The 26,384-nt window shown below is 33.9% G+C and overlaps 1 protein-coding gene across 1 annotated transcript in view; it reads right to left on the reverse strand.

The window, feature by feature from the left end:
* Window positions 1–633: 633 nt before the first annotated feature.
* LOC145265529 (palmitoyltransferase ZDHHC17-like) overlaps window positions 634–26,384 on the reverse strand; it is a 125,817-nt gene continuing 100,066 nt past the window's right edge. The window contains exons 9-15 of the mRNA XM_080121457.1: window positions 19,847–19,947; window positions 18,090–18,214; window positions 16,471–16,627; window positions 13,261–13,344; window positions 10,890–11,047; window positions 6,718–6,827; window positions 634–2,970 (exon numbers count right to left, since the gene is read on the reverse strand). Coding sequence (XP_079977583.1) covers window positions 2,811–2,970; window positions 6,718–6,827; window positions 10,890–11,047; window positions 13,261–13,344; window positions 16,471–16,627; window positions 18,090–18,214; window positions 19,847–19,947 — 895 coding nt within the window. The 3' untranslated portion in view covers window positions 634–2,810. The remainder of the gene's footprint in view (window positions 2,971–6,717; window positions 6,828–10,889; window positions 11,048–13,260; window positions 13,345–16,470; window positions 16,628–18,089; window positions 18,215–19,846; window positions 19,948–26,384) is intronic.

Raw genomic sequence — 26,384 nt, forward strand, 5'->3', positions numbered from 1 at the left:
TTGCTGACCTTCTGTATAGTTTTAAATAAATATATATATATATATATATTACTTATATTCTTTAGCTCTTGTGACTTGTATACTTATATGAAGGTTAAACATTTTTCAATAAGATTATTTCATGTTGTTTTTCCATCCATAAAAATATATATATATATATATATATATATATATATATATATATATATATATATCCTCATCCACCCACCATATGTTAAAATGAGGAAAAAATGTGAGGGATAAGGTATTCCTATTAACGAGCCTCCCCCACAACAGCAAAGTTAAGACACAAAGTCAGCTTTTAATGTGGAGAAAAAAATCCAGTCCCCAAAAACAGGAAATCTAGATTGGGACCCCCCCCCCCAAAAAAAAAGAAAACTGTCTCAGTTGTGAAGGATTTCTCCATCAACCGAATAGAAAAAAGATGAAGTGCAGCATCAGGACAGGTTTTACACTTTGTTCCCTAGCCAATCGGGAGTCTTCTAAATAATATATTGAAAGCTTTTTTTTTTTTTTTTTTTAAATTTATAAAAGAAGAAATAACTCAAATATAAAATTACTTTTTATCCCCACCCACTGCAAAAAAAAAAAAAGAAAAAAAAAAAAGGAAAAAAAAACCGTCTGATACAAAAATGAAAACACATAAAAACCTTATTTTATAAATGAAATAAAATATTTTGAAAATAACAATTTTTTTTTTTTTTTTTGCGAAAATGGAACGGGTGATGAGAGGATAATGGCGCAGAGACAACGTGACAATGAAGACAGTGAACCCCCCTCCCCTCCCTGGACAATATGGTGAAGCAGAAATGATGAAGGAAGACTTGGTAAAAAAAAATAAAATAAAATAAAAGCTGAAACAGTTAAGAACAGTTTTTTTCTTTCGAACTGATCAGAAAAAAAAAGGGTTGTGTTTGTTTTTTGCTTTGAAAGTCAGGCAACCAACAGAGGAGAAGGAAAGCGAAACATTACATCGGGAAGAAGTTAGGGATCCGTTTCCGCTCTTACCATCAGAATATGACGTGATGAAAGAAATGCGTAGAGACGGCCACATGGAAGGAAAGTTTGCAAGCAGATGTTGAAGTAAAAAATATCAGTAGATGAATAAGGAAATATGGTGGCTAGGGTATTAATTATTATTATCATTAATATAAGGGAATTAATTGGCCAGAATTATCATAACGTTTATTTTAGGGGAGCACAATAGCCTTTGCTTTTGGAAAAAAAAAAATGCAGATTTTTTTTCTAGTTCTTGTCCAGAATCTCCCCTATATTAAAAAAAACAAAATAACAAAAAAAATCTGAATAATGCACATACTCATGACGAAATCAAAATATTATATTCCAAAAATCACGTAATTTGATTACGTAGTTTTATTTTCATAAAGAAAATCATTTTTAAACAATTAATAGGAATTCATAGGCATTACAACAAAAAATCCTGTAAGTTTGAATTAATGCTGTATCTTGAGATTGCTTTCAAAATGGTGGGCAAGACAGTCGCTCACTGATTACCCATAAAATTTAATTTCCTTATTTAAAAATAAAACTACTCGACGTGGATTCGTGAACAAAGCTCCTTTCCTAGAACTGCTTGCCTGCGGAACTCTGTTCCGCTGGTCTGCTTTCCAGCTGACTACAATATCATCATCCTCAAGTCCAACATAAACAAATTCTTTTTGAACCGTCCCCATAAATAATCTAGTTATAACAAACTTCCACAACAAACAATTATTACGCAACTGTTCCAAATGACTACAATACAGATATTAACTGTTATCCTCGAGTGGCCTCCAGGCCTTGATATGTGGTAAGCCCCTTTGTCAAAAAAAAAAAAAAAAAAAAAAAAAAAAAAAATTATGTGATTTTTGGAATACGTTTCATCATGAATCACACATATTTTTCTTTATTTCTGTTTTTCAATATAGGGAGAATTCTGGACAAGAACCCTTTTTTCTTTCACCTTTTCACTAAGACCCTCAGATTGTTTCCATTAAGTTAGTGTCTATTTCATTGCAAAGGAAAAAAAGGAATAAAAATAAAATATCATTTTCAAGATGAAGATAGATTTAAAAAAAAAAAAGGTGCTTATTTAGAATTACACGTATTAAAAAAAAAAATACAGAAAAATATTTATGATGTACGTACCTGTCATGGAACGAAGATGTCATATTCAAAAAATCAGGTAAATCGCAGGTTTCTTTTAAATTAAAAAAATCAAATTTTTATGAAGAGACGAGACGGAGGCCAGGAGTGGCCATATTGTTTTAGAATGTGTTAAAATTCAAGGGCAACAACTCGATTACAGAGACTTTGTATTTAAAATAATTAAACCTTTTTAATTGCTAAAAATTATAAAATTTGATTTTCTTAGTTAAAAAAAAAATACTTGATCAATTTATGTGATATTTGGAATATGATTTCTTCATTCTGTGACGAGTATGTACATCAAAAAGATTTTTCTGTATTTTTTTTTTTAAATTAATTCGAATTTTAAATAAGCACCAAAAAAAAAAAAAAAAAAGAATGTCTTTTTTTTTTTCAGAAACTGGTTCATTTTGTCAAAGCTGACAAAATACCAAAATTCTTGGAAGCTGATTAAAATGGAGGAAGGAAGTGGGGCTCTTCCCGCCTCACATCTGCCTCGATTCCATCCTTTAAGGAACTGAAGGTTTTGTCTTGTTATTGGGTATTTTGTTGCTGTTGCAAATCCCCCCCCCCCCACACACACATCAAGGAGGGGAAGGTGCTGGAAGAGAATTATCGGAGTGCATACAGACGACGTTCCCTGCGAATTATAATCAGACGTGTCACACAAATTGGTAGTTCTCGCGGGCGTTCATACTTGGGTACACCTTAGGCGGGTCTCCGACAAAATCATTGACTTTTCTCCAGTCACAGGTTTGAGGTCGGAAAAGGCCGCAGCAACTCCAGCCGATCACATCGATGAGGTTTTTAATGCAGCCACGACTGTAAAGAAGAAAAAAAGGATAATAATGATAATAATAATAATTGTTGTCATCATCATCATCATCAGCAGCAGCAGCAGCAGTTTAATGGCTGTTTTACATGGTAGCAAAAAAAAAAAAATCATTTTCAGTTGGATTTAGTGTCTTTTATGAAGTAATCATCAGCATAAAGCAGTGACATCAACTTCAGCAGGGAGGTGACTCTTCCCTTGGGTAATAGAGTGGTAACACTCTGCTAATTAGTAATAACAGAAGTTCCTTAAACTTACTCCATATGTAACCTTACACATACATTGTATCATTCTCATATTATTTCTCCATGCAACACATGTCCTCAACCCTCACTGCCCATCATCACACTGAACATACATACCTGAGGAACTCTTTCCTTGGATGATAGTTGGAACACTCTGCTGATTCGTAATAGGAGAAGTTCTTTAGCGGGGTCAGTTCGTCATGGTGGATACTCAGCATGTGTCGTTTGCCTTTTAGACGTCAACCGGTTTTATGCTTTTTGCGTGAGTCGATCTATATGTAAATTAGCTTAACTCTCGTTCAATCTCGCAGGGAGATCTCTTCTCTGCTATAATTCCTTGAACGTTACTCAATCCATTTCTAATGCTTGTAATCGCACCAGCTCCCCACTGTGCTCCAATGCTATACCAAGGTACAAAACTTCTGGATAATTTCAGTAGCTTTGCCATCTAAATATACTTTCTCCACATCTGAATTGTCATCCATTTTTTTTTTGTTTAGCTTCAAGCAGACAAACAAAAAGTGAAATTACTCGTGTAGGTTGAAATTTCTCAACCCTTGCAACCTGTGCTTTCACTACACATCTTGCATACCCCTTACAAGTACCACAGGTTGTACTTAATTCCTTTTCTATAAACTGAGAGCTTTCTAACACTAGAATCAGGAAGGTGATAGTGGCTAAGTGGTTAACAACATGGACTGACATTCTGTTCAATGTCTGTTTTGACTGTTTATTGTTACACTTGCCTGGGTGTTTGGAGATGTGTGTTGAGCAAAAAAAAAAAAAAAAAAGTGACGTCTTTGCCGTTGTGTCCATCACCAAACCGGAAGTGGCGAAGGTTTAAATTAAGGCTAGTCAATCGAAAAGAGAGGATAACTTTCGAAAATATTGGCAAAAAAGCGACCCCTCCTTGTAGAAAAGTGCCCAATTGAGAGTGAAGGAATTAATGTTTTTAGCCAATTTTTCGATATTTGTCATCCGAAGGGTCGTACTTCAAAACGATACAAATCTCATGAAAATCCGTCACCTCTGCCGAAAGTTTTAGGCGGGCATACAAACATATATACATACATACATTTAAACAAACAGGTGAGATTTATATAATAGACTAGTGGGAGTGCCCGGCGTTGTCCGGGTGTTTGTCGGTGTGTGTGTGTAGGAAAAAAAGGTTTTGGGAGGTAGACTTGAACCCAAAGCCTTGAGGCGAATAACCTGATAACTTACCGTGATGCTACGAGGGCAGCGGAATTGAGAATGGTTGAAATTATATGATTAAATAGTTAAGTGACACGAAAAAAACTTTTGCTGGAGATACAAAAAACAATCAACACGCACACACTTTCGCTTTTTATACGATAGATGATCAGGGACTGTACATATTTTGACAAAGGGAGCAAACAAAAAAAATCATTATCTTTTGAGTTGCAAGCCATTTTAGTTTTAGAATAAAAAAGTTGTTCCAAACAAAATGGCAGTATCAATCCAGAAAAGTTTTGAATTGTAAAAGCTTCTTTTTTTTTTTTTTTTTTTTTACATAGGCATCACCACATTATCAAGGCCAAGGCATCACCACATTATCAAGGCCAAGAGGCCACTCAAGGATAAGGGTTAAAGAGTGTACAGCTTGCAGACGAATACAAAGAATAGAGTTTCCAGTAGATAGCTAATCCAAAGTAGTTCTGAGACAAAGAGCAAAGTTCGTTCTTGTGTAAAGACAAAAAAAGCATCTGCTGAAATTCTAAAACACCCAGTATATTTTATAGAATAGTTCCGGTTTTTGATTGGTCAGTAGTAGAGCCTTGTTTCATCCAACTGGCCAATTCTTATTATCCCTGTCTATAAATAGAACCTTCTAATTTTTTTTTAGTCATACCCTCTTAATTATGCCGAGGTATTACCTAGGTGATCCACCCTCCCAGGTCTTTCCACCCGGCATTTTTTCACACCAGTCCAGGATAAATCCTCAACAATTTTTTACTTCAGCTATATAAAGCTGAAGGTGCTCGACTGGTCTCCTATATTTGTTTATTTTTCTTGCAGAACATTCACAGCAAGAACTCACCTCGAAATAGAATGAAATAAAATAGAAAAAGATCTTCCTTTCTACATCCAAATACCTAACGTTTGATAGAATTTGCATAGACAATATCATCCAAATTGTTTCAAATTATTCAGTTGTAAGTCATTTTAGAATAGAGATGTTGTTTCAAACAAAATGGCAGTATTAATCGAGAGAAGCTTTGAATTGTAAAAAACAAACTTAAAGACTTTCCAGTAGATAGTCAATACAAAGAAGTTTTGAAAAGCAGAGTTCCTTAGTGTGTGAAGATGAAAAGCTGTGTAAGAATTCTTAAGAAATTCAGTATACTTATGGAATGATTCCAGTTTCTGATTGGTTGCTAGCAGAGCGCAGCTCCATTTGATTGGTCAGTTTTGTTTCACCCCTGTCTATAAATAGAACCTTCCAATTTTTTGTAACTATACCCCATTATACCAAAAATATTAACAACACGGACTGACAACTGACAACATGCCAGTTCGTCCCACAAAAAAAAAAAAAAAAATAATAAATTTTCCTTTAGGATGTTGGCAACCTTTATGTGGTCCTCCATGTAAGTAATCTAATGTCATTCTGCCGCCGCCGCCACCACCTTAATATTATGACCCATAAACAGGACCAAAACACTTAGCTTAGGATGTTGGCAACCTTCACATAGTCCTTCATGTAAGTAATCTAATGTTTTTTTAGAAAGAAATTTTAACTAGAAAGATACCAGGGAAACGAATACCAACAATAATTATTTGATTTATTCGAAATAAATGATCAACAACAAAACAAAGGGACACAACCCCCTTAAAACTTCAACTTCGAACTTCTGATTTTAATGAAAGTTTAACTATATGTATAAAACACTAATTTTTTTGTTGGTCCAGGAGTGTGGTCGAAAACTTCTTAAGTGCAGGTATGAAAGAAATGAGATTACCCCATGCATTCAGCGGCATTATGCATTCCCCAATTATCACCACCATCAGGGAGGTGACTGTGGCTAAGTGGTTAACAACACGGACTGACAACTTAGGTGTGCCAAGTTTAAATCCAGTTTGTATCACAGAAACGCTTTCACCTAGGAATACTGGTCCCTCCCGTAACTACCCGGTCTCATTTTTTAAAACTGTTTTTTCACCCCCAAACAATGCACAGTGCCACTAAATCATAAAGGGCTACTATTTAGGACCAAATTTGCAGGGATACAATGTAGGGAGTTGGGCAGCTAGATGTCTGTTCACATTACACTTGACAGAATTCATGTAAGTAATCTAAATGTCTTTCTAGAAGGAATTCTAACTAGAAAGATACCAGGGAAACGAATGCCAACAATAATCATCTGATTCATACAAAATGAATTATACCCAACAACAACAACAACCACTGATCATCACATTCATTAATTTGACTGTGATATATTATTCTCAAACTAAAAATCTACTCACTGGAACGGACTTCTGTATTCAATCTTTCCATTTTCTTGCTTGCTGTGATGAAAGTGTTTGTATCGAGCCATGTTGACACGTTCATTGGTTGTCATACCAAGCCACATAATCTGATAAAAAAAAAAAAAAAAGAACATGAGTTGTGATGGAATAGTCAAATAATTTTGGTTTTTCATATATATATATATATATATATATATATATATATATAGACAAAAGATTTTGAAACATCAGTTGGAGATATTTATTGATTTAAAACCACCTGAACAGTGAGATATTTTTTTTTTTTTTTTTCTCACTGATCTTCCAACTGAAACCAAATTCCCTTCTTTCCTCATTCATTTCTTAGTTTTTAATTTATCATTCTGACATTTCCTCTTAGAGGGTCAGACGATAAGGCCTTAAGGAAAATTTTAATAATTTCACCTGCCCGTTTTTTTTGTTTTTTTGGTATTTAAATTAAATTATGTTTCCTCTGAAATTTCTCCTTCCATTTTGCTGTACCAAAAATTTACTTATATATACACATTCTTTATTTGTTTTTATATAAGCAGTAATATATTGCTACACAGTCATGAGCATATTTCAGTCAGCTAGTTACTAATAACTTTTTCAGACGATACAGCTTATACGAAAGCAAAGTTTGCTTTCATATAAGCTGTATCGCCTAAAGAAGTCTCTAGTTACTAGAAACTAGCTAACCGAAACATACTCATGACTGTGTAGCAACATATTACTGTTTATGTAAAAACAAATAAAGAGTATACCCTGCTCTACTTTGGTATTTAGCACTCTTGTATTAATCTCGTTCAACTTCATTGGTTACTTAATCTCTAGAAAACAATAACCTCAGATTATATATGTATATATATATATATATATATATATATAAAATTGCAATAAGTTTACCAAGGTAATCAAAATGGTAAACTTAAAATATATTATAAATATTAAAGAGTTAATATTTACAAGTAAAATAAACTCAGCCAGATGTAAAAGCTCAATTCAAGATGTCTTTTAACATGTTTTATTAATCATTTGTTCATATATATATATATATATATATATATATATATATATACTATAATAATTATTAAATACCTACAGACACTAGTGTTTCATTCTTTCAGGAATCATCAGTGCAGGGTGTCATAATTAATGCCAGTCGAGAGATTCAAACCCCGGCAACAGAAGTCATGTCTGGCTTCATTAACAAGGACTCGAACTATTCGGCTACTGTGAAACCCGAAAGATACAATTGAAATTAAATATTTATTCTTATTAAATGCTTTTAACGCCAGTCAGAGTGATCTAATCATTATATGATGATCTGCGCGTATAAGCTAAGTTGACCGACTTCATTACAACTGAAAGTGCTCACCGATAAGAAACAAATTTCTTAAAGGGTCTGACATTATTATTTACTATAATAATTATCGAATACCTATATATATATATATATATATATATATATATATATATACGGAAGACCAGTACCCGCATTAAGCTGGTCTGCAGTTTAATTTGTTGCTGGCTATCTTGCTCTTGCTTGTTGCTGGATCTCAACATTTTGAACCGAGAGAGAGACTTAGCTGTCGTACAAAGCTAAGACTCTGTAACATCATCTTTGTATAGATACTCCCTCAGGCATTTGGGCTCATGGACTTTAAGTGTTTGAGGGAGTGGCACACAAAACTATATATATATAATGTATATTATATATCAACAAGAACTTAGTTCTTATCGTTGAACACTTTAAAGTTCAAATTAAAGTCGGTCACTTAAGCTTGCATGCGCAGATCATGTTATAATCATCGGATGTCTCAACAATAATAAATGTTTAAATTTCAACGATATTTCTCATGGTTAAGGTTGACCGTGTGGTTCCTATTTACAATGCCTCCCCACGGGACAGAGTTAGACACCAGGGTCGTTTTTTAACGTTGTTCCTTGCTAATGGAGTCAGAGATGGCTTCATGGCTGGGTTCGAAACTCTTGACTGGCAGTAATCGTACCATCCTCACTGATGATTCTTGAAAAAATAAAACACTTACATCTTTAATAATTTATTATAATAAATAATTACATATCAGTGGGACCTGTAGAAATTTGAAGCAGGGGGCTACTATTAGGGAATTAATTAGCGGGGTCATTATGAAGGGAGAAGAGTAAAAAGATGTTTGTTAACATTACACTTGAACTTCTGCATATCATTGCAGTTGGGAAAGCAGAATCCCGGAAGGGAGTTCCAAAGACCCGCAGTTCTGGGGAAGAAACTATTGGAGTAAAAGGCTTTCTTGCACCTAGGGATCTCTACTGTAAAGGGATGAGACTTAGTAGCTTGTCGGGTTTGTCGGGGGTAGTCACGTCGGGGAGGTACAAGTGTTTGCAGTTCGTCAGAGCATTCACCATTAAAATATTTGTAGAACAGGCAGAGGGATGCAACATCTCGTCGATGGGACAGAGGTTGAAGCCTAGATGACAGTTCAGGTTGGTGACTCTTTTTTGAACCCTGTCCAGGAGCGAGAGACAAGCAACAGATGCACCAGCCCAGATGTGACAACAGTACTCCATACATGGGTGAATGGTTGCCTTATAGAGGTATAGGATACTGTCAGGCGTAAGTAGTTTTCTAGCACGGTAGAGGGAGCCAACCTTCCTTGCAGCAGCCTTGGCAATGCTCTCAATGTATCTATTCCAGTTCATATTCCCTGTAAACGTTAGGCCGAGGAGTTTAAAAGAAGTACTTTCAGGCAATGTGTTCTTGGCCATTGCTATTGGTGGCAGAGAAGGTTTCATGTAGTTATTGAAGGAAACAAGCTTAGTCTTAGCAGCATTGAATGTGACCAACCATTTTTGTCCCCATTCCACTACGGATTGGAGGTCGTCCTCTAGTGTTTCTGCCATTTCCTTGGATATGTGTTCATTTGTTTTCCCCCTCATATCTGTGATAGAGAGTGGTGTCATCAGCAAATATACCCATCTCCGAAACAATATTATCAGGGAGGTCGTTTATGAATATCAGGAATAATAGAGGTCCAAGGATAGACCCCTGAGGTACTCCCGCATTTATGTCATATTGTTTGGATGTATGTCCGTCGAGGACAACTTGGATTTTTCTATTACTTAAGAAGGATTTAATTACATTATGAATTCTTCCAGTGATTCCATATGATCTAATTTTCCTTAGAAGACCATCGTGCCATACCCTGTCAAAAGCCTTAGATATATCAAGGGCCACCGCTCTACCCTCCCCTGTTTTATCCAATGAACGGTATATACGTTCAGAAACTACAGTTAAGATATCTGCTGTTGAACGGGCTTGCCTGAATCCATATTGTTTGTCAGTCAGGAGTTTAGCAGCTGTTAGGTGCTGGACTAGGGCTTGATTAACTAAGGACTCAAATATTTTGGCGAAAAGCGGGAGGAGGCTAATGGGGCGATAATTTAGTGGGTCAGTTCTTTCACCAGAATTCTTGAAGACTGGTACCACAGAAGCGGTTTTCCAGCAGTCGGGAAAACAAGATTCGTTAAGGCATTTATTGTAAAGTTTGGAGAGAACTGGAGCAACCTCGGAAGAGCATTTTTTTAATAGCACAGCCGGGATATATATATATATATATATATATAGCGTGTCCAGGGGTGATGAAAAAAATCCAATAAAGTGCTCGATCGTAGATGTGAGAGCTGAAGATACAATATTTATTATGACACTATATATACATATTTCAAGGTCGTACCATTGGTTTCGATACACCGAAAACAGTAATAATATACTGTGGAAAATCGGTATAATCTCTTCGGCGACAAAGAAAAATCTGGAACTAATGTAAAATGAACGAACATAGAAGAAACGTTAGACGAGCGTTTAAGACTCAGAATTTCATATTTAAAAAATATCGTTTTAAAACGATATTTTTTAAATATGAAATTCGCCGAAGAGATTATACCGATTTTCCACAGTATATTATTACTGTTTTCGGTGTATCGAAACCAATGGTACGACCTTGAAATATGTATATATAGTGTCATAATAAATATTGTATATATATATATATATATATATAGAATAACAACTTTCCAAAACTTAAATAAACTTAATGGAAACACAGATAAATTTTAACTGAAACAGTAATTGTGTGAAGGAAAGGGGAGGTAAACAAGCTACTCACCTGGTACAATTGACAAACTAAGACAGGTGTCACCCAAATGCTGTGCCCTAACGCATTGATAGCTGTCCAACCAACCCAAGGAGACGTTGTGAATATTTTTGTGAGGATGCCAGTGATTCCTTCTTCGTAAAAATCCCACGGACAATTGTGAGCCCAAACTAAATGAACAGAAAAGAAAAATGTGCCAACATATAGCGAAATTTGAAATTTCTAATAATGAGTTTCGATGCAAACCAAAGGTCTCTACTTAATTGTCATGTTACAGTAATGAATATATCCCAAAATTACGAAAAGCGATAAGGTAGAAAAAAAAATAATCAAAGAAATTATTTATTTGGCTAAAAACACACCAGAGAGTTCAAAAGGGAGGTAAATAGTATATAACTATTGCCAATATTATTTAATTGGAATTTATTGAGATGAGTATTATTTATTAATTTTATTTTATTGTGGACTATTATCCTCATCTTTTCTTAGTTGTTTCACGACGTTTCGGCCAACTATTCCTCTGGCCTTCGTCAGTTGCTAACCACGACTGATAGGAACTCTGAATCTCCTGACTGCATTTCTGTCGTCTCACCACATTTTTGGCCAAGTAAGCCTCTGGCCGACTTTGGGTAGGATTGAAACCGCTATCTTCAGACAATTCTCACCTGGAACCGTAGAGATTCAACGTCTCTATCAACTGCACCATAGCCCCGAAGCGCAGTTGATAGAGACGTTGAATCTCTAAGGTTCCAGGTGAGAATTGTCTGAAGCTACGGTTTCAATCCTATCCAAAGCCGGCCAGAGGCTTACTTGGCCAAAACGTGGTGAGACGACAACAACTATGGAAGACAGTAATTGCAGTGAATGCAGTCAGGAGATTCAGAGTTCCTATCCATCGCGGTTACCACCTGACGAAGGCCAGAGGAATAGTTGGCCGAAACGTCGTGAAACAACTAAGAAAAGAGAGGATAATAGTCCGCAATAAAAATAAAATTAACCATTAACGGTGCCTTTGCCTTGTTTTTGGCATAACTGAGTTACTTCCCTTGTTAAGTCTTCCCAAAGAAATATGGCAACTTTTTTTTAATAAAAAGCGAAAACTCATGTTTTGTTTTTAAATGATGGGGTAATATTTAAGTACTTCTGGCATGCCAATTAAGTAGATCACATTGCTTTTAGTTGGAACTGACACAAAAAGTCAGTAGATATCATTGTTTATTTTTATCGTTTTTTTCATTTGGCAAATTTCATTATTATACTGTAGTTGCACCAAATGTTTAGATTTGATTGCGTTCTATATTACAAGCTCCTTCATAACTGGATGCCTATATGCTTGATTTTTCCAGAGATTTTTCGAAGTAATATAATTCAATTTGTAATTACATAGAATAACATTTTGATTCATACCTAAGGAAAAGTTATTATCAATATATGCATTTTCATTTATTTATCTTTCAACAAATCTTTGTTGAAAGATGAATAAATGAAAATGCATATATTGATAATATCTTTTACAAGACACCTTAATGTTTTACTATTATTTAAGTTATAGTGACAACAGGGGGAGATAACTAATGGTTTTTTTTTTTTTCATCTGCTTTTGAGTTATTTACCCAACAAATGTAATAAAAACGGCAGAGAGAAGCGTTGCGTGTAAATTGATCAAGTAGTTTTATTTTTATACAGAAAATCATTTTTAAGTGATTAGTGGGAATTTGTCGGCATTACAACATAACTATAGCAGGTTTGAATTATTGAGTTATCTCCCTTATTACTTTTTAGATCGTTTTCAAAACGGTGGGCAAGACAAATGCTCTTCTTTATTCAAAAAAGTTGATTTTCTTATTTAAAAATAATAATTTAAGTGATTTTTGGAATATGATATTTTTCGTTTCTTCATGCAAAGTACCTGCAATTAAATATCACACAGGGGTACGTATATCATAAAAATTTTTCTTTATTTTTGTTTTCTAGTATAGGGAGAATTCTTAACTAGAAAATTGATGAAACAAAAAACAAATACACACACATACATACTTACATACACACATATACAAAACACTACACATATATATAACACACATACTTACACAAACGTGCGCGTAACACACATACATATTTACATACACTTAACACATGCACACATACATAACACACAGATATATATTTACATAAACACTCATACATATTTACATAAAAACACATATGTAACCCACACACACATACATATTTATATAAACACGCATCACATACATACATAACACACACAGATACATATTTACATATACACACACACACTTACATATGTAATGCACACACACACACATTTACATAAATACTTACATACACACACATAGATATTCACATACACGCATATACTTACAGAGAGCACAACTATGAAGATAGATGATCAACGTTCCAAGTACAAAAACCAGAAAGCCAAGGAAATATTTATGATTCAAAGCACCTGAAAATAAATAAGAAAACAAAATTTTAATAAAATATTTAAAAATTTCTTATTTAATGATACTTTTGGAAATGACCCCCACCCCCACCCCACATTTCAAATTTTCTTTTTTTTTTATTATTATTATTTTGGATTATTCAGACTACTGTTCCCATCTTGAATGTCATTTTCGATTGTCTAGCCTTAATTTAAACCAATGACTTATCTAAACTTTCTGTAAATAAAACAAATAATACGCTCTTATTTTCGGATTTTTCCTTATAATAGAGCACTCTGCTGGAGTCCTTTTTTCCAAAATATATATATATCTATATATATATGAACAAATGATTAATAAAACATGTTAAAAGACATCTTGAAAAAGAGTTAAAAACATATTTAATTTTAAAAAGGAAGCACAAGATAAGTGGATAGTCCTTAATCCGCGGAGTTTCGAAGAAATACTCTCCTTCTCATCAGAGGGCAGGAATTAGCAAAATGCGGGATCGGATTTTGCATGTAAAAGTATTTAGTGAAACTACAAGTAAGTCACAAATCTTACTTGGTTAAAAAAAAAGGGTGAGGTAAGGGGAATAGGAGGTAAAAGAAAAATGATAAAAAGATTTCACATGAATAGATAGTCCGGTGAAGGGTAAAAAATCCAAGAATGGTAAAATCCAAACACGGTAGAATTAAAAATTCATGTTAATCTAGTATGGTAGTACGTCTTACATGTTTCTTGCTGAATAGCGGAAATTCACCAAACAGCTCATCAGAGACAGATATGTTTCTCAGAAAAAAAAACAGTTGAAGATTTTTGTTTCTTTTTTTGTTATCGCATATATATATATATATATATATATATATATACTGTCAAGAATTGTAAATGTCAACTGAATTAAAGGAATAAATTGTAAGATGGCCAACATCATGAACTTTGGAATATAGACTTTTGTCATTCATTCACTATATTGCTCTGTAATTACATTGAGCTTCTTAAATAAGGATTTGTATATATTATATGGAATTAAAGTAGATTTCCACAGAAATATATATATAAGGGGCTGACATTATATATATATATATATATATATATATATATATATATAATAAAAAAAAATTTAAAAAAAGGAAGGAAAAGATCTACCTTAAACCACTAACCTAGTTCTAAAACAGATCCTTTGTTCGATAAAATGCATGCCCATTGGCTGATAGGAGGGGGCGCGGTGGATACTAGAAAGCTGATTGACTAACTAGAAATCCTCAACATATATAAAAACAAGAAGAAACCACAAAATTCGCGCATAAGCCTGACGAATCCTATAGTGGATGAAACGCAGAATATTCAGTGTAGCTTAATCGCCATATATATTTTATAAATTACTAACTAGCTCTACCTACGTATTGAGCACTTTTGAAGTAAATACTTAAAGTTTACGCATAAATCTATACTTTCGTATATTAAATTTATGTGAGTAAATGAAGTAGTTATATATATATATATATATATATATATATATATATTATATTAAACACAAATTTAAGGCTGTTAATTATATTTTACATGAATTTATTGTTCGACAAGATACTTAAATAAGATATGCTGAAATTTTGTTAATCCACAGAGTTTCAAGGAAATGCATCTTTTCATCAGAGGAAAGATATTAGCAAATGAATATTATAGCGAATCTATGAATTTGATGTTACTGGCATTAATTGAAACACATATGAAAACTAGTCATAATGCAAGAAAGAAAAAAAAATCTTGTGCAAAGAGTTCATAAAATGGGGAAAAAAATTTTTTTTTAAGTTAAAGGATAAATTAAAAATCATAGATTAAGAAAACAGATTAAAAAGATATGGGAGGTTAAGTATTTTCAAGACGAAAAGATGACATTTTGGATTTTAATTTGAATCTACTTGTCAACAGTATAATTCCAGATTCTTCTTATGGTAACATTGACTCTTAATTTCATGGAGTTCATCAGAGTACCTTCCATTAAAGTACTTGTAAAAGAGGCATAGGGATGCAACACTACGGCAATATGACAGCGGTTGAAGTTGAGCTGACAGTGCGGGGCCGATTATATTTGAGACTTTTTTTAGTCCTGGCTAAGAATGAGAGAAGACTAGTGGTAAATGCATCAATCCAGATGTGATAACAATACTTCATGCAAATTATGGCTTTGTAAAGATATAAGATACTTTTTGGTGTAAGTAATTTTCTAGCACGATATAGGACGCCCACCTTCTTTGCTGCAGTCTTGGCAATATCTTCATTGTATTGTACCAATACATGTTGCTGGGGAGTTTGAAGATTTCTTTTTATAATTTTTTTTTTTTTAATTCAATTTTCACTCCAAACAAAACACAATGCTACTTTGAAGTAGGGGACATAAGTTGCAGAGATATTATGAAGGGGGTTGAGCAGCAAGATGTCTGTTCACATTACACTTGAATTTCTGCATGTTAGTACAGTTGGGAAAGCAGAATCCACAAAGGGAGTTCCAGTTTTGACGAAGAAATTATTGGAGTAGAAAGCTTGAAAATCTAAAGAATTTGATTAATTTGGAATTAAAAGTTTATTAAGAGATGGAATGAGGTCAGAGAGAGGGCGTGCTGATGTCTACATTGACGATTAAATAGATCTTAATATCCTATTTATTTGTTAATTATTTTATGGAGACTAATTTCGTAATCTATTATATAAAGAGCAGTTGTCTGCGTGTATGTTGAGCTAAAAGTTGAAAACTACAAAACAAAAGCCCACAAACTTGGTATACTCTTGATCAGTATTAATCTGGATAATCTATATATATAAAACTTTAAAAAAAAAAATCATTTTCTAGGGAGCAACTGAGCTAGGTTTTGTCAGGGGGAAGATGTCGGCTTTTCAATGTTATTATGGATTAATTTGGAAAGAAAATGCTGACTTATTCCTCAGAGAATCTATTATATGAAGCAGTTGTGTGTGTGTGTGTGTGTTCACTTCGTGAGGAATGGGCTGAGTAAAGGAGAAGAAGGAGGTTGGGAAAAGAGAGAGGTAGAAGTTTTAATAGAAATAGGTTACTTTTGTCTTGGGGAACGTTAGGTAGCCCTACTAGTATCATAGAAGGAAGACAACTCCTACTGAGAGTTTATACTCACCGACACAGTTATCAACCCAGGGGCAGTGATGGTCCATTTTGGCTACGCATTTGTTACACACAGAACAATGTTTGGAGCGGATTGGTCGCTTCACAACGCACGTACTACAAAACTGATTCATACTGATAGCCTGCAATTCAGCAAATTCTAAAATTGTCTGAAAAAAAATAAATAAAAAATAAATAAAAATAAATAGAAGATTAAAGTGTTTTAATTATGGGAAAATTTAAGAACAGGCTTTGTTTTAAATCAAACCCCAAATCCTCACTTCAAAAGTGCTGATATGGGTATAACTTGCAGAATTCTGAAACCACCAACTCAAGACCGGAATAAAATGTATATATATATATATATATATATATATATATATATATATACATGTATGCCATCTGGCATCGCCTAGTCATAAAATATGCTTAAATATAATATGATGATCCTTCCTAACACTAATTGTAAAAGAGATGTCATGTATATATATATATATATATATATATATATATATATATATATATATATATATATATGTCATGCATGATAAAAATGTAGTTTAAAAATGAAAGGAGGAGGCAAAAATTAAAATAAAGATTCCCATCAACGCCGGATATATACAGCTAGTATATATTATGCTATATATATATATATATATATATATATATATGTACACACACACACCCACATCATAATCATGTTGACACATCAGTTTTCGTCAGATCACCAAAGTTAAGCAACATTGAGCCTGGTTAGTACCAGATGGTTGACCATTTGGGAATTCTAAGCACTGTATGTGCTTTCTGCTTATCTCGGCATTTGTTTCCAGTTGTCCTGTACTTCACTTGCCACTGGTACTTAACAATGTTGACTCAGGAGAGGTTTGGTTGGAGATTGTGCACATTCTGCCATAAAAATTTCACGCACAGTCACCCCCTACAGTGGATATCCATAGTCTGTCAAAGACTGAAGAAGCCTCTTATATATATATATATATATATATATATATATATATATATATATATATATATATATATATATATATCACCATTAGTGTCTTAAGCGATGCTCTTTGTGTACTTTGGATTATGTCAAAACATTGTTAATTCACTGCCCACATAGCAGCAGCTATATAGTGCAATGGTTAGAAGCTCTGACTGTCGTTTGGGCGATCGGGTTTCGATCCTGAGTTGCTTGTCTAGCCGCACTGATGAGCTGTGAAACAGCGAAACAGTACTGTATATATATATATATATATATATATATATATATATATATAGAGAGAGAGAGAGAGAGAGAGAGAGAGAGAGAGAGAGAGAGAGAGAGAGAAAGAGAGAGAGAGAGAGGAAAACTAGCAATTGTTCTTCTGTGAAAAAGGGATTAAAGGGCAAAACATGAGGAGATTGGATTCACTCCTTTCAGATTTCGAAGTTGATTTTGTACTCTTGCAATGTAGGAAATGGTGCACTAAGCAGCACCTCCCAGATGTGGTCCCAGTACCCATCTTTGGACATATCTGACTCCTATACAGGTAGAAGATCGTGTCAGGCATGAGATATATTTTTTTATTTAAAAAAAAAAAAAAAAAAAAAAAAAGAAGATTTTGTAATCCAAGAGTTACCTGGTCTTACCTGAAACTTTTCTTCTTGGGTCGCGGAAATAAAACCAGGATCTGAGCGCCAACTTTTCCATAAATTATACGACATAACAGCAGTAAAAAGACCAAACACACATGGAACGTTGTGCGTCGGAAAATCTTTGAAAATGTCAAGGAACCCAATGGAGACAGAGGTGGGAGAGGAAGGAAGATAAACAATATGAAAAAATGCAACGGACATGAAAAAGAACATCACGATGGATAAAAACAGCTGAAAAATAAAAGAAGAGGGCGTGTACACAAAATCACAAGAAAAAAAAGAAAAAAAAAGAAAAAGGAAGATTCATCTTTTTTTTTTCATAGGGATTGCTCCAGACGAGGCATGAAGCCACTTAATGTAAGGTGCTAAAAACAAACTCTACCCCCTTTATTTTTACTCTTTTTCATTCCAAACAAGGCATATTGCCACTCGAATATAAAGGGCTATTATTTGGGACTACGTATACAGGGGAGATAAATGCGATGTCAGTTTACATTACTCAAAATACAACTTTTACAGAGTAATGGACGATGGAACAGGAGCATGCTACTCCCATGAAGTAAAGAAAGTATTCCCTTTGAAATGTCAGGCAGATTTCAGAGTTCGACAAGATACACTTGAAAGTTGGTGGTTACATCGGCTGAAACGTTGTGAAAATAACACTCAAGATGAGAACAGTAGTCCAAAGAATTTGAAGAATACAAATTATCAATCCTCATCTCAAAAGATACACCTGAAGAACGTAGAGGTTACATCGGCCGAAACATTGTGAAAATAACACTTAATATGAGGACAGTAGTCCGAAAATTCCAAATACTATGAATAATATGTGACTATTTGAAATTGAAACAGACTTTGAACTCATTTAAACTGTCTGAAATGCATAACATTTTCTTTTTTATATTGTAAAGAAAATTACCTATCTCAATAAAAAACAAAAAACGTTTATGTTTTAGTGCATAAGGAAAATAAAAATTATTAATAATATCAATTGCGCTAATTGTGTTTCTATCCTGGCTGACTGGCCAATCAAAAAACTATTTTTAAAACTACATTTAGATAGTTTTTGTAATTGAAATTTGATCTCTTGATTTTGATTTATATGATCTCTTGATCTTGATTTATATGATTTTAAGTTATGCAAGAACCCAAATTTGCCCTGCTGGGCAAACTTGAGTCCTTGTACCGGAAAAATATCCAATAAATAAAACGTTGTTTAGTAAATCGTTATTTTTTTGCATTTTTTTTTTTTTGCATTTCCATACACCAAACATGGACATAAATATCACTAAAATATCCGCAGGGTCATAAGCTTCATTTCGGTACCTAACATGCCTGGGTGGATTGCCTGTAGGCTGAGATAAACCGCGTCACACGCACACACACACAGTAAATCAAACTTACTAAGGGAGATAATAACTTCTGGTGAATACTGGAAAAGTATCCAGTAAATAAAACGTTGTTTAGTAAATCGTTATTTTTTTTTGCATTTCCATACACCAAATATGGATATAAATATTACTAAAACATCCGCAGGGTCATAAGCTTCATTTCAGTACCTAACTTGCCTGGGTGGATTGCCTGTAGGCTGAGACAAACCGCATCACACACACAGTACGAAAATTTATAATAGGATATTATATTAAAAAAAAAAACTGTGCTACCATAAAAAAATAAAAAATTCAAAAACTCTAGGTGAATGTACAATTTAGTCAGAACAGAAAGGTCAAAGGTCACACAACAAAGGATACAAGGCAACAAATAGGTGAACCACGTGGCATACAACCAGAAAAGTGTTGCCAGCGACACATATTTCGGTACAACCACGCTAACATCATTGTCAAAAAATAATCTGGAAAAAAAAAAAAAGGCCTTAGACATACAATATTAAACAAGGTTTGAAAACAACACGTAGGACGTTACTTTTTTTTTTCAAGGAAAAATATTTAAAACATTATTCCAATCAAAGCTTCCTTTATACATGTGAAGCATAAATAAAATTCACTATACTGTCTCCAGTATGTGTGCATTTTGTGGAAACGTGTGCAAATCTTCAATAGTTAACATAAACTCATATTGACAATCAAGACTGAGGCATGATATCTTTTAGACACAAGTCTATATATCATCGACAAAAGTAAAACTGAAAAGGAACACATAAATACAAAAATGAGGCAGAGACAAGGAGTTTACTATAAACTTAAGGAAACTCAGACTTAATCAACTTACAGAATAGAAAGCATATTGCACATTAAAATATTGCTAGAAAGGAAAAAAAATAAAAATTATGCCAAGTAACAGCCAAATTACAAGGTTTCAAATGTGGCAAGAAGGTAAACAAAGATTGTTTAGATCAAAGGAAATAACACTAAAAAAATACATTATTCAATTCAATCCTAAAAGAGAAGAAAGGCAGTAATTCATACCAGTAATACTAAAAAAAAAAAAAAAAAAAATGTTTGGGTATTTAAAAATAGAGAAAACTATGCCATTAGCGCTGGAAAGAAAGCAGCTAAAAGGGGTCAGGGAGAGGCACTGTAGGAAACTCATAAGTAAAAAGGGTCCGCAAAGAGAGATAAACACCAGGCGATCTATTCTATGTTAAACAGAACATTCGTTATCTTTTCTGCAATCCCACTATATCTACCTTTATAAAGTTTCTATTTATCTACCTCCTTGCAAGGGTAGAGTTAAAAACAAGGTTCATGGTTAATGCGGAGAAAACACTACAACCAACCAGCGTGGCCACAGCCGAGATTGAACTCACTACACAAGTTTGTAGTGTAATTCAAATCTTGTCGGTAGCTGAATACTTGATGATTCGCCAGAGTTATCAAGGGTATTTTTTTATCGTGACGCCATCACTAGATGGGTTGCTTACCATGGCTTAAAAGAATCATCCCATCTACTCTTGAGAGAAGGATAGACTGCGCGAGTTTCTCAACCTGGTATTTTACTCTGCTGTACATACAGCACCTCACCTTCCTAAATGGTCACCCATCTGGTACTGGTCAGGCTCAATGTTGCTTAACTTCGGTGATCTGGCGAGAACCGGTGTATCAATTTGATTGTGTCGTATTATATGGAAAAATAGAGTTCCCCTAAAAAGAGGAACTCTTGCATTGAAAAAAAAAAAAAAAAAAATATCTCTGTCAAGAAGGATTTCTTCTTCACTGAGGATAAAAATGAAGTGTAGCATCAAAACAGATACTACACCAGTTACTCAAAACTATCTTACTCTCTGTTGCATATCTTTATCATCAATTTAGTAGCTGTAACTCGCTCACTCTCACTATTCACGTTTATCGTCTATGTTTCTTTCAATAAAAGATTTTAGGTCTGGCTGTCCTTATGCTAAGTCTTCAGTTATTAAAAATGTAAGGATTAACCGTGTTCATTTGCCAATGTTTATGGTCTTGCTGTACAGTTTCTTTCCATGTCTTCTTAGGGTACCCGGCTTTCATTTTACTGTCCTCGGTCTCTGCAAGTGCTGATATAGCTCTTGCTTCTTTCAACATGTCCGAATCAACAAAATTGGTTTGCCCTTTTTTTGTTCATGGAAATTGCTTCAGACAAGACATGAAGTCACTTGATTTATGGAGCTAAAAAAAAAAAAAAAAAAATACTACTTAAAGGTCAAAAACTTACCAATGGTAAATGTTAGATGGAATAAATTCTGACCCAAAAAACAGCAATTCTTCCCCCTTTGTCAGAAACATTGCTCATGGAATACAAGGACTAAAGAACAAAATAAGAGAAATGAGAGTTACGTGGCTGCCGAAGTTAATCCCAAGATCCACTTTGTACTCTCCTTAAATCTTTAACTCTCAGCAAATGTCTCCTTGTGTCTTCCCTGAATGAATAGAAGCTTTATGTATGCACAAAAAAGATACAACGGAATACATGGTAAGCAGCTCATACTAGATCCAGACTTTATAGTTAGATATTAACAGGGCAATGCCAAAGGTATTGCTAGTCGACGATGATTATGATTGTTTTAATATTTGTAACAATAGAATGTCATCATAGCTAAATAAATATTTACAGAGAAAATTATTTATGTTAACATGTTTTAATAGAAAAGAACGTTAGAACACAAACAATAATTTAAAAGTGGGTTGACTTCTAGAATCCAACATAGTCTTGTGTAACGGTCACTTAAAGTGAGGTGGACTTTAAGTAGAGCTTGAAAAAAAACATGTATGATTTTTTTAGTCAAGAATCGGAAGTGAAAGAGAACAGACGGAGTCAGGAAAGGGAGAAAGACAGACCACAGACAGTGATGGCTCCCAGTAGAGAAGATCAGAATGCATTAGTCTAGAAACAGTGTGGCAGCTTTCCAATGGGGAAACATCGGTAAATAAAGTTGCTGAAAAAACAACCAGAGATTTTTTAATTCATTGGGATGAATCATCTTTGCAGCTTTTCCGAGGATCCGTCAAACAAGATCAAAGACGAACCAGGTATGTTTCTCCGATTGGCCCGATGTTACAACCCTAGAGAAGTGTTATTTGTCCCTTTTTGTTGTAAATGTTATATGTTTTTGTTACACGTAACACGTATATACAAACGTATATACACTGTATACACAAATTCATTAGAACATTTTATATCACTAAACAATGCATGAGTTTAGACACACGTACATAATATATACTCCCCCAGTATACAACATCAAATTGCCAACCAACTTTTGATATCAATTTCGAATTGTTATTATGTGACGCCATTATCACTGTAGCCATGCCCTTAAACATTTTATTCGATGACAGTTGTTTCAATGAATTAACAATCCAACTTATTTGGGTCTTTTTGTTAGGTTTAGTTTTTTTTTTTTTTTTTTTTGTTTTGATTGCACTTGCATGTACTTTTTGCCAAATGAGATTCCACATTATTTTTATTGTTTTAATCCTTTGAGATAAGGCTTCATAATTCATTATTAAACTGTATTTGTTAATATATCAACACTGGTAAGTGTTGTACACGTATCAATTCAACGAACGATAAAAAAAAAAAAATACACGTCATATAGATGACAGTGGCACATACATACAAACGTATATACACTCTGTATGCACACATTCATTGGAAGAACATTTTAGACACACATACATAATATGTATCCCCCCCCCCTCCATGTTATACGGAACAAATATTACATTATTAGGACATAAAGTTTTAAGGTGTCCAATTTTTCACCTGGCTTTATGTTGCATATCCACCTAATCATTGTCAGGAGTCGGACAAGTGAGTCATAGGTGACTGCCCAACACTTACTATCATACACCATCATGTCTTTTATGAAGCTATCATAAACCTTATTCCTGGTAATAATTGGGATAACTTGGGAATGTTAGGATTGGGAGTAGTTCTCTGAACTTTCCCCAAGTTGTTGTGACTCTGATGGTTGAATTCAGTTTGTATTCACTTCCAGCACTCAGCATATCCTAGCTCCTAGGTAGTACAAATAACGGTGCTTATACAGTTTAGTCAAGACATCAAAAAATGAAAATATTGAAAAAAAGTTATATTGTACGTACCTGTTATGGAATGAAGTTCTCTGAAAAAAAAAATTTCACTTAATTTCATCAAGTAGTTTTTATTTTACAGCGAAAAAACAATTTATGATACCAAGCAAAAGGTTCGATTTTTAGGAAGAAAAGCTCGTAATAAAGATGGGGAGGGAGTGTCGGTGCTTTAACTGGAGTTATCTCCCTTTGGCGTGTTCAACAAATTTCGTAATGGCTGACTTCAACGCGCTCTCATAAAAACGTGTTTTTCTGCTGTAAAATAAAAACTACTCGATCAAATTAAATGAAATTTTTTTTTCTCGAAGATCTTCAGTCCAAAACAGATACGTACAATATAACCATTTTTTTTTTTTTTTGATATTTTCATTTTTTTAATGTCTTGACTAAACTGTACAAGTACCCAAATAACAACAACAATAATAATAATAATAATAGGTGCTTGCTAAAATAGAGTCAACAGATCGATTTTTTAATGTTGCTTTGAGCAAAAACAACAATACTTACTTGTCATGTCGAAAATAGTAATATATCCCAAAATTACGAAAAGTTGAGTAGAACAACTGCAACTGTGTTTTTAGCAAAAAAAAAAAAAAAAATTATTTGAAAAAAAGGGAGATAAATACGTCCCCTGTATTCACGATCTTGAAGGTGATCATGTCTAGGGAAATTCAATTTCCGCCACTTTTCCATGAAAATTACTTCAAACTATAAATAATTTTCTACTCAATGAATTTTCATAATTTTTTGGATATATTATTATTTTATTTTTGATATAACAAGTAAGTACTGTGTTTGCCTAAAACCACATATTTAAAAAAAAAAAATCAATCTGTAGACTATCTTAAGAAGCACCTAACCATGTTTCCAAGTTATTCGAAAAACTGTTTCCTTTTTTTTCCAATTTCAGTCATAATAAATTTTTCTGTAAATTTCAAGAATGTGACATGTGGTTGGAAGTAGGTAGAAATCATTTTTACAAAAAAAAAAAAAAAAAGAAATATAGAAAATGGAAAACCCAAAGAAAAAAAAGTACTTCTGCACTTTAGTGCTCATTTTTCTGTGAATCTCACTTCGCAACGCCCAGCGAATGACAGAAACCACCGGATTACACTGAGTTAGCAAAAAGAGACACAAACTAGCAGACGGTAACAATTGGAAGAAAAAAAAAAAGGAAAGAGTATCATTGCAACAAGCCTTGTGACAAAGAAGGAAAATAACCATATTTTTTTTATGACCTGGCCCTGTGTAATATAAACGCCCCCAACCTCCTCAGGTTAAAATACGGCTTTTGGTTTAAACACCCTCTAACCTCCTCATGTTAAGAACAGCTTTCGGAATAAACACCCCCAACTCCAAAAGCCGTTCTTAACATGGGGAGATTGGGGGTGTTTATACTATGCTGGGGCAGATCATAAAAAATACCAAAATTGTAATGTTTTGAAGGGTTTAATATAAGAACAGAACAAAAAGAGAAACATGAAATACGACAGGATTTATTGACTCCTCTTCCAGCCCGCGTGGGCCTCGATTACATTACATTTCTTTGTCTCCCATTCCAAAAGAGTTCAATTAAGAGGAAAGAGGGTTAACAGTCCAAGGGAGATAATTCCGATTATTCCACATCCCCCTTTCAGGTCCCAAATTCATAGTGAAAGTTTCTCTGGTGGTTGAATTTTTCTATCACTCTTTGTATATTTTACTTTGGGACTTTCTGAGTTAAAGGATTGGATATCCTCATGTACAGTTGACTGCACATCTGTTTGGTTAGTTTGTCCCATTAAATTATTGTAGCTGCACTCAGGAATGTCTCTGGATGCATTTGGTAAGACAGATAATTCTGTCGGTGCAGCTATTTGAGGAAAATCGATGTGCTCATTTCTTTTTCGAAGATGGTTTCTGTTTCTACGAAACAATCCTGAGTCCGTTTCAACCAGGACTGATCTTGGAGTAACAGTATCTACCACTTTGGCTGGGCTCGTTTTGGGTGTTTTCACCCAAACTGCCTGTCCTTGGGAAACAGGGGTTTGTTCTCTAGTTCTATGACTTTTATCAAAATACAACTTCTGTTTCATTTTGACCCGAGCGTCTGCTTCTTTGAATTTTTCGACACTTTGTTGATAATTTTCATTTTGATGAGGAAGTGCTGGAATGCGAGTCCTGAGTTTCCTATTCATCAACAATTCTGCAGGGCTTTGGCCATGCTGTAGTGGAGTAGTACGGTAATTAAGTAAAGCAATGTAAGGATCCTTTGACTTTTTAAAAAGATTTTTGACTGTCTGAACAGCACGTTCTGCTTCGCCATTGCCTTGAGGATGGTGTGGACTGCTGGTAAGGTGAATAAAACCATAGATTTTTGCAAACTCCAGGAAATCTTTAGATATAAATTGAGGGCCATTGTCACTTATTATCATTTCAGGTATGTTCACTAATTCAAAGAAACAAAACTTTTAATACCCCCTCCTCAAAAAAACAAAAAACAAAAACAAAGCAAAAAAAAAAAAACACAGTTGCCATAACAAAAATTTTAAAAAAAAACCCAAAAAACAATAACATTTATGAAATTATTACGGTAGTTTTTTTTTTGTTTTGTTTTCTTTTTTTTTTGTTTGTTTTTATTATTGACTTCCGTTCACTCGTTATAATCCAGCGGTTTCCGTTGTTTGCCCGGGGTTACCAAGCAAGACTCACAGAAAAACGGGCACTAAAGTGCAGAAGTACCCAAAAAAAAATAAATAAATAAAAAAAAGAGTAAAAAAGA

This window comes from Euprymna scolopes, chromosome 40 (genome assembly GCF_053919585.1).
Source record: "Euprymna scolopes isolate OS-2025 chromosome 40, ASM5391958v1, whole genome shotgun sequence".
Lineage (NCBI taxonomy): Eukaryota > Metazoa > Mollusca > Cephalopoda > Sepiida > Sepiolidae > Euprymna > Euprymna scolopes.